Source organism: Phoca vitulina, unplaced genomic scaffold (assembly GCF_004348235.1).
Source record: "Phoca vitulina isolate PV1807 unplaced genomic scaffold, GSC_HSeal_1.0 scaffold48, whole genome shotgun sequence".
NCBI classification, from domain to species: Eukaryota; Metazoa; Chordata; class Mammalia; order Carnivora; family Phocidae; genus Phoca; species Phoca vitulina.
Genome location: NW_022589751.1, coordinates 6,614,307 through 6,627,025, shown reverse-complemented (window position 1 = coordinate 6,627,025; position 12,719 = coordinate 6,614,307). Strand labels below are relative to the sequence as shown.

General features: G+C 33.5%; 1 protein-coding gene across 11 annotated transcripts in view; it reads right to left on the bottom strand.

Annotated features, from left to right (window-relative positions):
- EXOC6 (exocyst complex component 6) overlaps positions 1 to 12,719 on the bottom strand; it is a 206,852-nt gene that overhangs the window by 131,869 nt on the left and 62,264 nt on the right. For all 11 annotated transcript variants that reach the window (XM_032432559.1, XM_032432560.1, XM_032432561.1 and 8 more), the window contains exons 7-8: positions 11,267 to 11,419; positions 9,110 to 9,178 (exon numbers count right to left, since the gene is read on the bottom strand). In XM_032432559.1, coding sequence (XP_032288450.1) covers positions 9,110 to 9,178; positions 11,267 to 11,419 — 222 coding nt within the window. The remainder of the gene's footprint in view (positions 1 to 9,109; positions 9,179 to 11,266; positions 11,420 to 12,719) is intronic.

The window sequence follows — 12,719 nt, the reverse complement described above, 5'->3', positions numbered from 1 at the left end:
ACAGTAACTTTGTTATCATGACAATTATGAACACTAACTATAAATTCAAGCAATTTTACAGTTGCCCAACTTATCACTAGGTTTTACAGATTTCTGACTGACCAACTCAAAATATGGCTGTCAGTAAGAGAACTAAATAAAGAAATTAGCTGTCAAGCATAAATGTCTGAACATGTTATATAAGACCCTACATGATCTGGCATCTTCCTTCATCTCCTGCCTCATTTCAGTATATTCAATATACCATTTTCTTTTTATTTCCAGGCTTTTGTACAAATTATTCTTGAAATGTGCTTCCCAGTTCTCTTTCTCTATATGACTTTCATTCACCCTTCAGGACTCCCTATAGATGTCACTTCTTTAGAAGCCTTCCTCAACTTCTTGAGGCTTGTTATTGTCTGTGTTATCCCACAGTAACCTGCATATCCGTATCACTGCACTTACCACACTATGCTGTAACTTCTTAATTAGTAGTCTATCATACCACTGTCTAATAGCACTTTCTGTGATGATGAACATTTTCTATATCCGCACTGTCTTATATGATAGCCACTAGATGGATGTGGCTACTGAGCACTTGAAATGTGGCTAATAGTAAGTATTGACACCCTGAATTTTAGTTTTCTTTAATTTTAATTAATTTAAATTTAAATAGTTGTGGGGGCGCCTGGGTGGCTCAGTTGGTTAAGCATCTGCCTTTGGTTCAGGTCATGATCCCAAGGTCCTGGGATCGAGTCCTGCATTGGGCTCCCTGCTCCGTGGAGAGCCTACTTCTCCCTCTGCCTCTCTCTCTGTCTGTCTCTCATGAATGAATAAAAAAATCTTTAAAAAAAAATTTTTTTTTTAAACTAGTAGTTACCATATTGGATGAGAGAGATCTCTTTACCACTCTAAGTCTGTTAGAACATGGTCCTGTCCAACTAGTTCACCACTGTATCCTGATCCCTTAGCACAATGTTTGGCACATGGAAGGCAATTACTATTTGTTGAATGAATGAATGAACACGTAAATGAATGACTATATACCCATTTCTTCTGTCTTCCTCTCTGTTTAAAAGGAGAATCCACCCAGAATGAGAAGAAAAGGCTGGGAACCCATTCCCTTACTCAAGGCTCCAAAAGACAATCCAAGAGGGGAAAAAAGTCAAAACTCATATTTTCACTGAAAAAAATTTTTTTCTGATAACTTTCTTTAATATTTAAGTAGTTATAAAAAAATGACTTCTCTTAATGCCATAAAAAATAAACTCACAATGCAGAAAATGTTTACCTAGGTATCCCTTAGGGCAATTCTTCCAGTATTTTTATACTCATTTAAAAGAATTTAAAAAAAACTATGGTCCCCCTCACAGTTTTATTTTGGTAACTAAATTTTTTTCACTATGAGTTTAAATAATGTAAAGGATATAATTTCAAGTATGTTATAAATAAAACTATTACATCCTCATTTAAACATACCCAATGGTTACCTACAATCACTTAAAAAACATATGAACACACTCTTCTTTCACATTTAGAAAGTTTATAGTTTTCCTTTTTTTTTTTTTTAAGTAGGCTCTGTACCCAGCATGGAGCCCAATGTGAGGCTTGAACTCACAGCCTGAGATCAAGACCTGAGCTGAGATCAAGAGTTGGACGCGTAACCAACTAAGCCACCCAGGTAACCCTCCTTTTACTTTCTTTTTTTTTTTTTTTAATTTTTAAAGATTTTATTTATTTATTTGAGAGAGACTGAGAGAGCACAAGTGGGGTGAGGGGGAGAGGTAGAAGCAGACTCCTTGCTGAGCAGAGAGCCCAATGTGGGGCTCAATCCCAGTACCCTGGGATCATGACCTGAGCCAAAGGCAGATGCTTAACTGACTGAGGCACCCACGTGCCCCTCCTTTTTCTTTTTTAACTTATATTCCAGACTACCACTCTTACTGGTTTTTTTTCAAATTTAATGTGTTATTTTTTTAATACTATATTTATTTTTTTAAGTAAACTCTATCCCATATTGTAGGGCTCAAACTCATGACCTCAAGATAAGAGTCACATGCTCTATGGACTGAGCCAGCCAGGTACCCTTCTAATACTATATTTTCTAATATAATATGTTTTTATTTTTATTTTATCTCTGAGGCCATAAAGCTTTAGGTGTTAAGGTAGTTTTCTCCTTCTAGGTTGAATTATCATTACAATTAGCACATAACTAATCAATACAATCTAAGTATTATATTATGTGATAATTAATATAACCAAAAGTAAATTTTTATTGGAAATGAATCTCTTAATATGATGAATGGGGCTTTTTTTGGGAACTAACAACGTATTTTTTATTTTTCTTTATTTAATTATTTATTTTTTAAGACTTTATTTATTTATTTGAGAGAGAGACAGAAAGAGCACAAGCAGGAGGAGGCGCAGAGGAAGAGGGACAAGCAGACTCCCCACTGAGCAGGGAGCCCAACTAAGGGCTTGATCCCAGGACCCCAAGATCGTGATTTGAGCCAAAGTCAGACACTTAACAGAATGAGCCACCAGGCATCTCAGCAACATACTTTTTAGTTAAAAACTCGGAGCTGCAAATTTAGTGTATTTAATTTACCAATAAATGCCCACCCTAAAACCTAATTAGCAAACCCAGTCCTTACAAACAAACAATTAAGTCAATTGTATTTACTATCCCTCAGGAAAAGTCTAATTTCATGTTTCAATTCAAATAAACATGTTAATATGCATTGTGGAATATTATGAAAACCACTGAGAAATAAATTAAAAAATTATGAAAGTCATTAAGATTAAGATTATTTAAATCCAACATGATTGTTTTATCCATTCATGTACCTTAAAAACAAGGTAATAAATCACTTCCCATTACTTAAATGCTGTTTCTCATAATTTATAATAACGCAGACAGAATTCTAAGTTATTTGCAAAAAGAGGAGTATGATAAAAAATACAATATGCCTTTAGTAAATATGTGGACAGATATAAAACTTTGGTATTAAATTTTGGAAATAAGAAAATAAAACCAAGTATAAAAGTCAGGAATAACACATGAATTTTGTTAGAGATGGTGATCATGTTAGAAACTAATCAGTCTGGCAGCCAGCTTTTATTTTATTTTAACATGAAGTCAAAAATATCACACATGTAACAATTTGGCAAAACGGTTTTTAACAGTTTTTCTGAATCACAACTTATATGAAAGAATGGGTTAGTCAATGTAATTTCAAAATTTTGGGAGCCTCAGAATACTCCAGTTATGTTTAAAAGATTCTATTTCACTAATTCATATTATTTTGGATGTTTAAAGGTTTTTCTTTACAGAAAATGACACATCATAGGGATGAGTATTAAGATTAGCCAAAAGCACTGTTTATATTTAAACACATAGGACACAGTTTTGTGTTCAAATTTTCCTATGTTCTCACTTCTGTACTCTCATTGTACTCCCTCTTAAAAGCACTATATTCATTGTCAACAGCTGGGGAACAAAAGAGGTAAGGACCTTAAATGAAAATTGTCATTACTCCCACCTATGTCATTACTACCTACCATGTATCAGAACTAAGAATATCCCACCACAGAACAAAATATAGTGTTTCTAACATGGTTTATCCTTTTCTGGACAAGAAAAGAAAGAAACCCTTATGTGTACAGTCCCTTAAGTTAATCATTAAAGGAGACTTCTCCTTTATTTGGCATCTTGGAGGTTTTTACACATCAAGAATGCACAATGGTAGTAGCAGTGAAGGATCAATACAATGGGTATCAGTGAAGGGTAGGTATTTCTTTTATGAAGTAAGTATGGTAGCCTCCAAGATGGCCCCCAAAGATCTCTTGTGTAGTCCCATCCCACATTCTACCAGGGTTGATCTATGTGACCAGTAGGATGTAGCAGAAGTAAAGGTGGGGCGCCTGAGTGGCTTATTCGGTTAAGCGCCTGACTCTTGGTTTCGGCTCAGGTCACGACCTCAGAGTTGTGAGATCGAGCCCTGCACTGGCCTCTGCACTCAGTGGGGAGTCTGCTTCTCTCCCTCTCCCCCTGCCCCTCTCCCCATTCATGCTCTCTCTCTAATAAAAGAAATAAAATCTTAAAAAAAAAAAAGTAAGGTATGTCACTTCTGATATTAGATTATAAAGGACATTATGGCTTCCATATCAGCCTCCCTCAGATCACTCATTCTAGGGAAGCCAGCTGCCATGTCAGGAGGATTGTCACTCAGCTTTGTGGACAGCCCATGTGGCAAGGAACTGAGGCCTTCTGCCAACAGTCATAACAGAAGCAAATCCCCCAGGCCCTGTCAAGCTTCAGATGACGACAGTCCTCACTGACATCTTGACTGGAACCTCATGAGAGACCCTGAACCAGAACCACCCAGCTAAGCCATTCCCAGATAGCTGACCATGTGAAATAATATATGCACAGCAATAGATAATATAATATGAGCTAATAATATAAAAGGTAGCTTTTCTAGAAACAGACACCAAGTGATACAATAAGGAAGTGCTCAAAAGGGAGACTGTTCAAGAAGTGAGGAAAGCAAGAGAGGGAATGAGAGGAAGTCAATCAAGGGTGCCAGATTTAGGCAAAAAAGTCTTCAAGAAAACAGACGTCAGCCTGATCCCACAGTAAAACTCTAAAGGATAAGTTATACTGCAGAGCAATTTTTTTTTTAGGGGTGAAACATGTTCTTTTATTGATGCAAGTACATCCAGTCACACCAACAACTGACATCCTATGTCATGGTACAGCTTTGTACTCAGAGTTCATCTCAAAATACCAAATATCATAGAGTACGCATCAAATTGGGAAAATAAAGGAGCAAATGCAGGCGCAGTGTCAGGTAGATACTAGAACTGATGACCCAGTGAAGTGCCCGGTTACTACTAGAAAGTAGCTTAAATGAAATAACAAATGAAAGTTAACTGACTATAATAACAACGGAGGAATTAGCTTTACTAAATTTTGGTCATTTTACTTTTACCAATTTTTGGTCATATATACCAACCAGAAGTTTTTATGCTAATGAAAGTTTATTTACATTTATAGAATAGTAAAACCTCGCTTACACAGTAAAAAGGGGAAAAAGTCCTGCCTGAATTATTCAAAACTGACATCTTTTAAAACGCAGCTTTCTTAAGTTTATAGATTCTGTATATTATAAAGATATAAAAATATAGAGAGACCTAAAAGTAAGTTATTGAAAATTATAAATTAAGTTAGTTATTATAACAAATTCTGAGAGTAATCATTTATTTAAAATATTTGACTATCTGAATCATAGATTTCTGAAAAATCACAAATTTGACTAGAGTCTAAAACTTTCTATCATTCTATTGGTTCTCTACAATTGACTTTAAATTATTTTGATCATATAATTGTGCTTTCTGTTTCTTTCATTTTAAATCATGAACAGTGAAACTGTAATTTAATACCCAATGTATCATTTTCAGAGAAGCCACACTGAAACCTCACATAGTATCCGTTGGTTCAACACTTTTTTGCACCAGCTATAAAGATATATTCTTTCCCAGAGGGCTTAGTGCCTGTTGATATAAGTTACCAGGGTAAAGATACATAAAATAATTTATTAAAAATTGAGTGTGTGTTAAACCATAAGAGACTCTTAATCTCAGGAAACAAACTGAGGGTTGCTGGAATGGTGGGGGGTGGGAGGGATGGGGTGGCTGGGTGATGGACAATGGGGAGGGTAGGTACTATGGTGAGCACTGTGAATTGTTTTAAGACTGATGAATCACAGACTTGTACCCCTGAAACAAATAATACATTATATGTTAATAAAAAAAATTTTTTTAAAAGAGCCAATTACTAATTCAGCAAATCTTTATGAAATATCAGATGCAATGAAAAGCACTAGGGAAAGAACAATACACGACACTCACATGGTCACTATCTTTGTGGATCATACAGAAAAAGGATAATACAAAGTAACAGAAGTGCCTATGGGCACTCACTGCAGTTTACTGGGCCCATACAAGACAGAAAAATTAAGCATTATCAAAGCCAAAAATCATTCTTCTCCACCAAATCCAAAAACCTATCGGAAAACATCTAATTTGAAAGGAGTTTTAAAAGAATCAAACCACAACACAGGCCAATTTAACAACTGAGATAATTAAGAACTTCATCCTGATTAGAAGCCAATACAATCTAGTTTAGAAACAAAACAAGGCAAAAAAACCCCAAAAAACAAAAAATTGAGATCAGACAACTGGAAGCCAATTTTTCAATGTTACTACATATAGCAATGTAATCTTGATAGAACCTACCCTCTATTTGCCTCAGGTTTAATATAGTTAAATGTATATACTACTACCTGACGTTATAAAAGATAAAATACTAAATTTGAAAAGAATCTGAGCAGTTAAAGTTTATAATCATACACATTTGAAGAATTATTTCACCACAGAATAGACTAAAAGTATTACTGTTTTTATACAATGGTACAATTTATTACAGCTTTAAAAAGAAAAAAATTTTACATGTCTACTCAATAATGCTCAATACACTTGAAACATCACTAATTTGTAAAATAGTAAGTTTACATTGATATTGTGCTTATTGCCTTTACCTCAGTTCATAAGTACAGAGTTGGTCCTGTCTTTAATAGAGGGCCAAAAGACGTTAACTAATGAAGATAATTCTATTTGCTCTAATTAACATAATTACCATTTCTTTTTAATTATTTCAATTTCAATTTAATCCAATTTCAGTGAATAATCCAAATCTCAAAACACCTTAACTCTAAATGCCTTCTGTAGACATTTTCTAAGTGCTGAAAGAAAAAGACCAAAAATTCTGTATCTAGCAAAACTACTCTTAAAAAGCAAAGGAGAAATTAAGACATTCCCAGATAAACAAAAACTGAGAGAATTTGATGCTAGTTGACCTTCCCTAAAAGAGATACTAAAGGTAGTGCTTTAGGCAAAAATAAAAGGACACTAGGCAGTAACACTAATTCACATGAAGAAATAAAAGAGTCCCAGTTAAGGTAATATAGAGGTAAATATAAAGACAGTATAATTTGTAACTCCATTCTTCTGATTAAGAAAACAATTGCATAAAGAAATAATTATATTATGGTTTATAATGTATAAAGATGTAATTAGTATCTCAATAATAACACAGGAGAACGATTAATATGAACTAGATTGTTTTAAGGTAGGATATTAATTATAATCTCCAGGGCAAACACTAAGAAAATACTATATATATTATATGTGTGTGTATATATACATATTAACTATTATGTCTTATATTTATATATTTTTATATATTTATATGTAATAATACACTTATACATCTATATATTTATGTTACTATTAATTATATATTAATATATTACATATTATATATTACTGCATATATATGTTAAAAAAGATGACAAGAGAATTAAAATGGTTCATGAGAAAATACCTCTTTAAGGCAAAAGAAGACAGTAATGGAGGAATAGAACAAAAAAGACATGATACATAAAGCAAATAGTAGGCATAAATCTGGCCATATCAGTAATTACATTAAATGCAAAAGAACTAAACACTTCAATCAAAAGGCAGAAATTGGCAGACTGGATTCTTAAAAATCCATCTATATGCTATTCAAAAGAGACACACTTTAGATTCAAAAACACAAAGTGATTTAAAATAAAAGTATGGAAAAACATACCATGGCAACAGTAACCAAAAGAGAATTACAGTAGCTATACTAATCAGCCAAAATAGACTTTAAACCAAAAAAATACACAAAGAACGACATTTTATAATGAAAAAAAGTTAATCCATCATGAAGATATAACAATTATAAACATATATGCACCTAAAAACAGAGCCTCAAAAATACATGAATGAAAATTGGCAAAACTAAAGGAAGAACAGGTAATTCAACAGTTACAGTTAGAGACTTCAATATTACCACTTTCAATAACAGATAGATAGTAAGAAGATCAACAAGGAAAGAGAAGACCTGAATAACAATATTAAATCAACTAGACCTAACAGATGTCTACAGAACACACCACCCAACAACAGCCAGATACACATTCTTCTCAAGTGCACATGGAACATTCTCCAGGATAAACCATATGTTAGGCCATAAAACAAGCCTCCATAAATTTAAAAGGACTGAAGTCATAAAAAATATGATCTCTGACCACAGTAAGATTAAATTTGGAATTAGTAACAGAAGAACTTTTTGGAAATTCACAAACATAGGGAAATGAAACAATATACTCCTAAATACCCATGGGTTATAGAACAAATAACAAGAATTTAGAAAATATTTTGAGATGAATGGAAACAAAAACACAACATACCAGAACTCATGGAATGCAGCTAAAGCAGTGGTTAGAAGGAAATTTATAGCTGTAAATGTATTAAAAAAGAAGAAAGATCTCAATCAATAACCTTAACTTCCAACTATGTGAAAGAGGCCAAGACACAAAAGACCACACTTACTATGATTCTATTTATATGAAAAATCCAGAATAGGCAAATCCGTAGAGAAAGAAAGTAAATGAGTGGTTGCCAGGGACTGGAGGTAGGGGAGAATGAGGAGTGACTGTTAATTGGTAAGAGGTTTCCTTCTTCAGAAATGAAATGTTGTGGAATTAGTTTTAATAGTTGCACATCCTCATAAATATGCTAAAACCACTGAATCATATACTTTAAAGGGGTAAATTTTTTGGTATATGAATTATATCAAAATAATGTTACTATCTTTTAAAAGAATTATTTAATCAAAAATGAATACAATGTAGAAGGAGTAAGCAAATGTAGACACAATATATTTAAAAGCAATTGTGATACAATAGCACAAATACAAGAAGGGTGAAATGGAAGTATACTATTATAAGGTTCTTACAGATGAAGTGATACATCACTTGAAAGCAGACTATGATAAAGAAAAAAGTAAGTGCCTTACTCACAGGGGATATTTAAAATACTTATGCATGAAGATTTACAGCTTACTGAGCTTATGGCCAGTCTTTAGAAAAGCAGGCCTAAAATGCATACATATCTTTTTTATTACACAAATATTTATGTGTATATATATACATGTGTACACACACACACACAATATACATATACAAAAGGTACTCACCAAAACAGAATAAATGTGCAAACATCGGTAAACAGGGGAAAAATCAACCAGATCCTGAACAGTTAAGACCTGAAAAATAAAACCACATTTTTTATGACATTCATTGTTTATTATTTAGGTATATTTGTGAAATAACAATTTTTTTCTGATTACCAAAGTAATACATATTAATTACTCTAAATGTAGCCAATGCATAAGACTACAAAGAAGGAAAATAAACCCAATTCCACTTCTGGAGACGAGAACTCTAAGCAAGCTGGTATACATTTTTCTCTTATTGTTTCTTTTTTTTTTTTTCCAACTTCATTTTATTTATTTATTTTTTCTATTATGTTCAATTAGCCAACATATAGTACATCATTAGTTTTTGATGTAGTGTTCAACGATTCATCAGTTGCATATAGCACTCAGTGCTCATCACAACACATGCCCTTCTTATAAAACCACATTTTAAAAATTATCAAACTTGGGGTAGCTGGGTGGCCCAGTTGGTTAAGTGTCTGACTCTTGATTTTGGCTCAGGTCATGATCTCAAGGTCATGGGACTGAATCCCACAACGGGTTCCACGCTGGGCATGGAGCCTGCTTAAGATTCTCTCCCTCTCCTCTGCCTCACCCTACCCTCTATCCCCCCACACTCACTCTCTGAAAAAAAAAGAGAGAGAGAAAAAAAGATTCTCCCTTTCCCTCTAACCCTCCCCCCTCAAAAAAAATTTTTAAATAATAAAAATATAAAATAAATAAAAATAAAAATCATCAAACTACTAGCTTACTGTTGGATAATATAAGTTAAAGACAGCAAAGAGATTCATGGACTTCCTGTTATAACATTTATCAACTATAAAAACATTACAATATAAACACAATGCCTTTGTAACTGTTTTGGCACTAGTTCAATAATTCACTCTTTATGTATTTATCATTATTGTTGAGTGTTTCAGATTATAAAGTAATTAAAGGACAGAGATTATGTATCTCAAACATGCTTAGGAGAAGAGAATATAGAGATTCTCTGAATACTGATTAAAAAAGAACAAAAAAGTAAATTTCGAAAACATTAATTTCTGGAGACTAATCAGGACACACTAATTCCCTTTTAAGAAGATATTAAACTGTCTAAGGCAGTTCATTTGTCTGTATCCCCTACAATATCAGACATCCATTGCATATGCACACACACATATGTGTGTGTGTGTATATATATATGTGAATGTACATATATATATACATAAACACACATATATACATTCACATATATATATACATAAACACACACATGTGTACACACACACACACACACACACACACATAAATACATATAGTTTCACTCATCCTCAGGCATATAGTAGAAACATATATACTGAACTCTCAGTTGTTCTCCAACCACAGAGAAGGCCATGGGCACATATTCATATGGTTTCTTCTATCAATTAATTAAAAGTTCATACTGGGCCCCGACTAAGTCCTTAGAAAAAGAATTTAAAATCTCACTGACAAGGCAAAACTTATGAATAGGCTTCTCATGATATTAACTAAATTCAAAAAAATTCAAAGGAAAAGCCAAAAAGTAGGCTCAACAGAAGACTTTATGTAGAGAGTAAAAGAAGCAAATAAAATTAGGAATAAATTTAGATACAGAAGATGAAAGAAAGTGAATACTTATTAACTTCAAGCTTTCTAGAGCTAAGACTTTTTTAAGAATTAAAAAACTTTAATCTACTAGAACCATTTTGCAGTTATCTCAGCACCAAAGGGGAAAAAAGGTAGGCTTTCCAGAATTAGTCTAACCAGCAAGGCCAAGCCATCATGAAATTAAATGTTTGCCACAGATAATTAAAATGAGTGATCACTACAAAAAAATCATTACATTTACAATTTCACTGCTAATTATGGTAGAACAACTAGGTTCAACTATCTATAGCTTATAAATATAATCTAGAATATATACTATTTATCTGTCAACTATGCAGTCTAATATTTCAGATGACACACTGCCCTAATACCTCATTACAAACTGATCTACATAAATTCAATTTTCACACGGGAAGACTGAGAGTCATACAGACATACATTACAACTCAAAATTTAAAAAATCCTAAATAAAGAAGGGAAGAGGAAAAAGAGGGAGGGGAAAAGGAAGGAAGGAACTTCCATCACCTCCTCTTCATTCTCATCCTCTTCCTCAAATCCAGGTTTCAATTCAACTTCATTCCTTTCTTCTGGAATTCTATCATTTATGTACATATTCTTCCCAAATTTTACATTATTTTGCTTCTGTAGAGCAACATTGAAGATCTTCTGCTGTTGTGCCTATTTTGGAAAAAAGAAAAATTCAGATTATTATAACATTTATTATGGTCAAAACTGGTTCAAGAATTTCATATTTTCTTGGGGCGCCTGGGTGGCTTAGTCGTTAAGCGTCTGCCTTCGGCTCAGGTCATGATCCTGGGGTCCTGGAATTGAGCCCCGCGTCAGGCTCCCTGCTCAGCAGGAAGCCTGCTTCTCCCTTTCCCACTCCCCCTGCTTGTGTTCCCTCTCTCGCTGTGTCACTGTCAAATAAGTAAAATCTTTAAAAAAAAAAAAGAATTTCATATTTTCCTATCTTTTTAATGGCTTTGGGTGTAGGATCTGGAGTGATGTCTCATTTTTTATTCAGTATTTATGCTCTCACTCTTCTTTCTGAACAGTTGTACCAGGGTTTATCAGTATTATTTGAAAAGACTAAGAACCAACTTTTGGCTTTTTGATCCTCCCTAATGTATTCTGTTTTCTATTACACTGATTTCTACTCTTGATTATTTCCTTCCATTTTCTTTTTTTAAATTTTATTTTACTGTATCTCATGTTTTTAAGTGTACATTACATTAATACATTATTACATAATTAACATATACTAATATATTAATATATTAATAATATAATACATCATTGCTAACTATAGGTACAATGTTGCACAGCAGACTTGTAGAGCTTATTCATCTTGCTTAACTGAAACTTTATGCCTGTTGATTAGTAACTCACTCCCCTTTCCTCCCAGTTCCTGGCAACCACTATTCCACTCTTTGATTCTATGAATTTTTCTATTTTATTTATTTTTATTTTTTTTAAAGATTTTATTTGACAGAAAGACACAGTGAAAGAGGGAACACAAGCAGGGGGAATGGGAAAGGGAGAAGCAGGCTTCCCGCACAGCAGGGAGCCCTATGTGGGGCTCGATCCCAGGACCCTGGGATCATGACCTGAGCCAAAGGCAGACGCTTAACGACTGAGCCGCCCATGCGCCCCTGAATTTTTCTATTTTAGATACCTCATAATTTCCTTTTTAAGGACTGAACAGTATACCATACACCACTGTATGTATATACTGCATTTTCTTAATCCATTTATCTGTCAATGGACATCTGTATTGTTTCCACATCTTGGATATTGTGAATAATGATGCATGAGCATGGGAGTGCTAATCTTTCTCATGATTCTAATTTCAATTCTTTTGGATAAACACCCAGAAGTAGGATTCTTGGATCATACTGTAGTTCTATTTTTAACCTTTTGAGGAACCTTTTCAAAATAGCAGCCATATAGTTTTGCATTCCCTCAACAGTATGCAAGG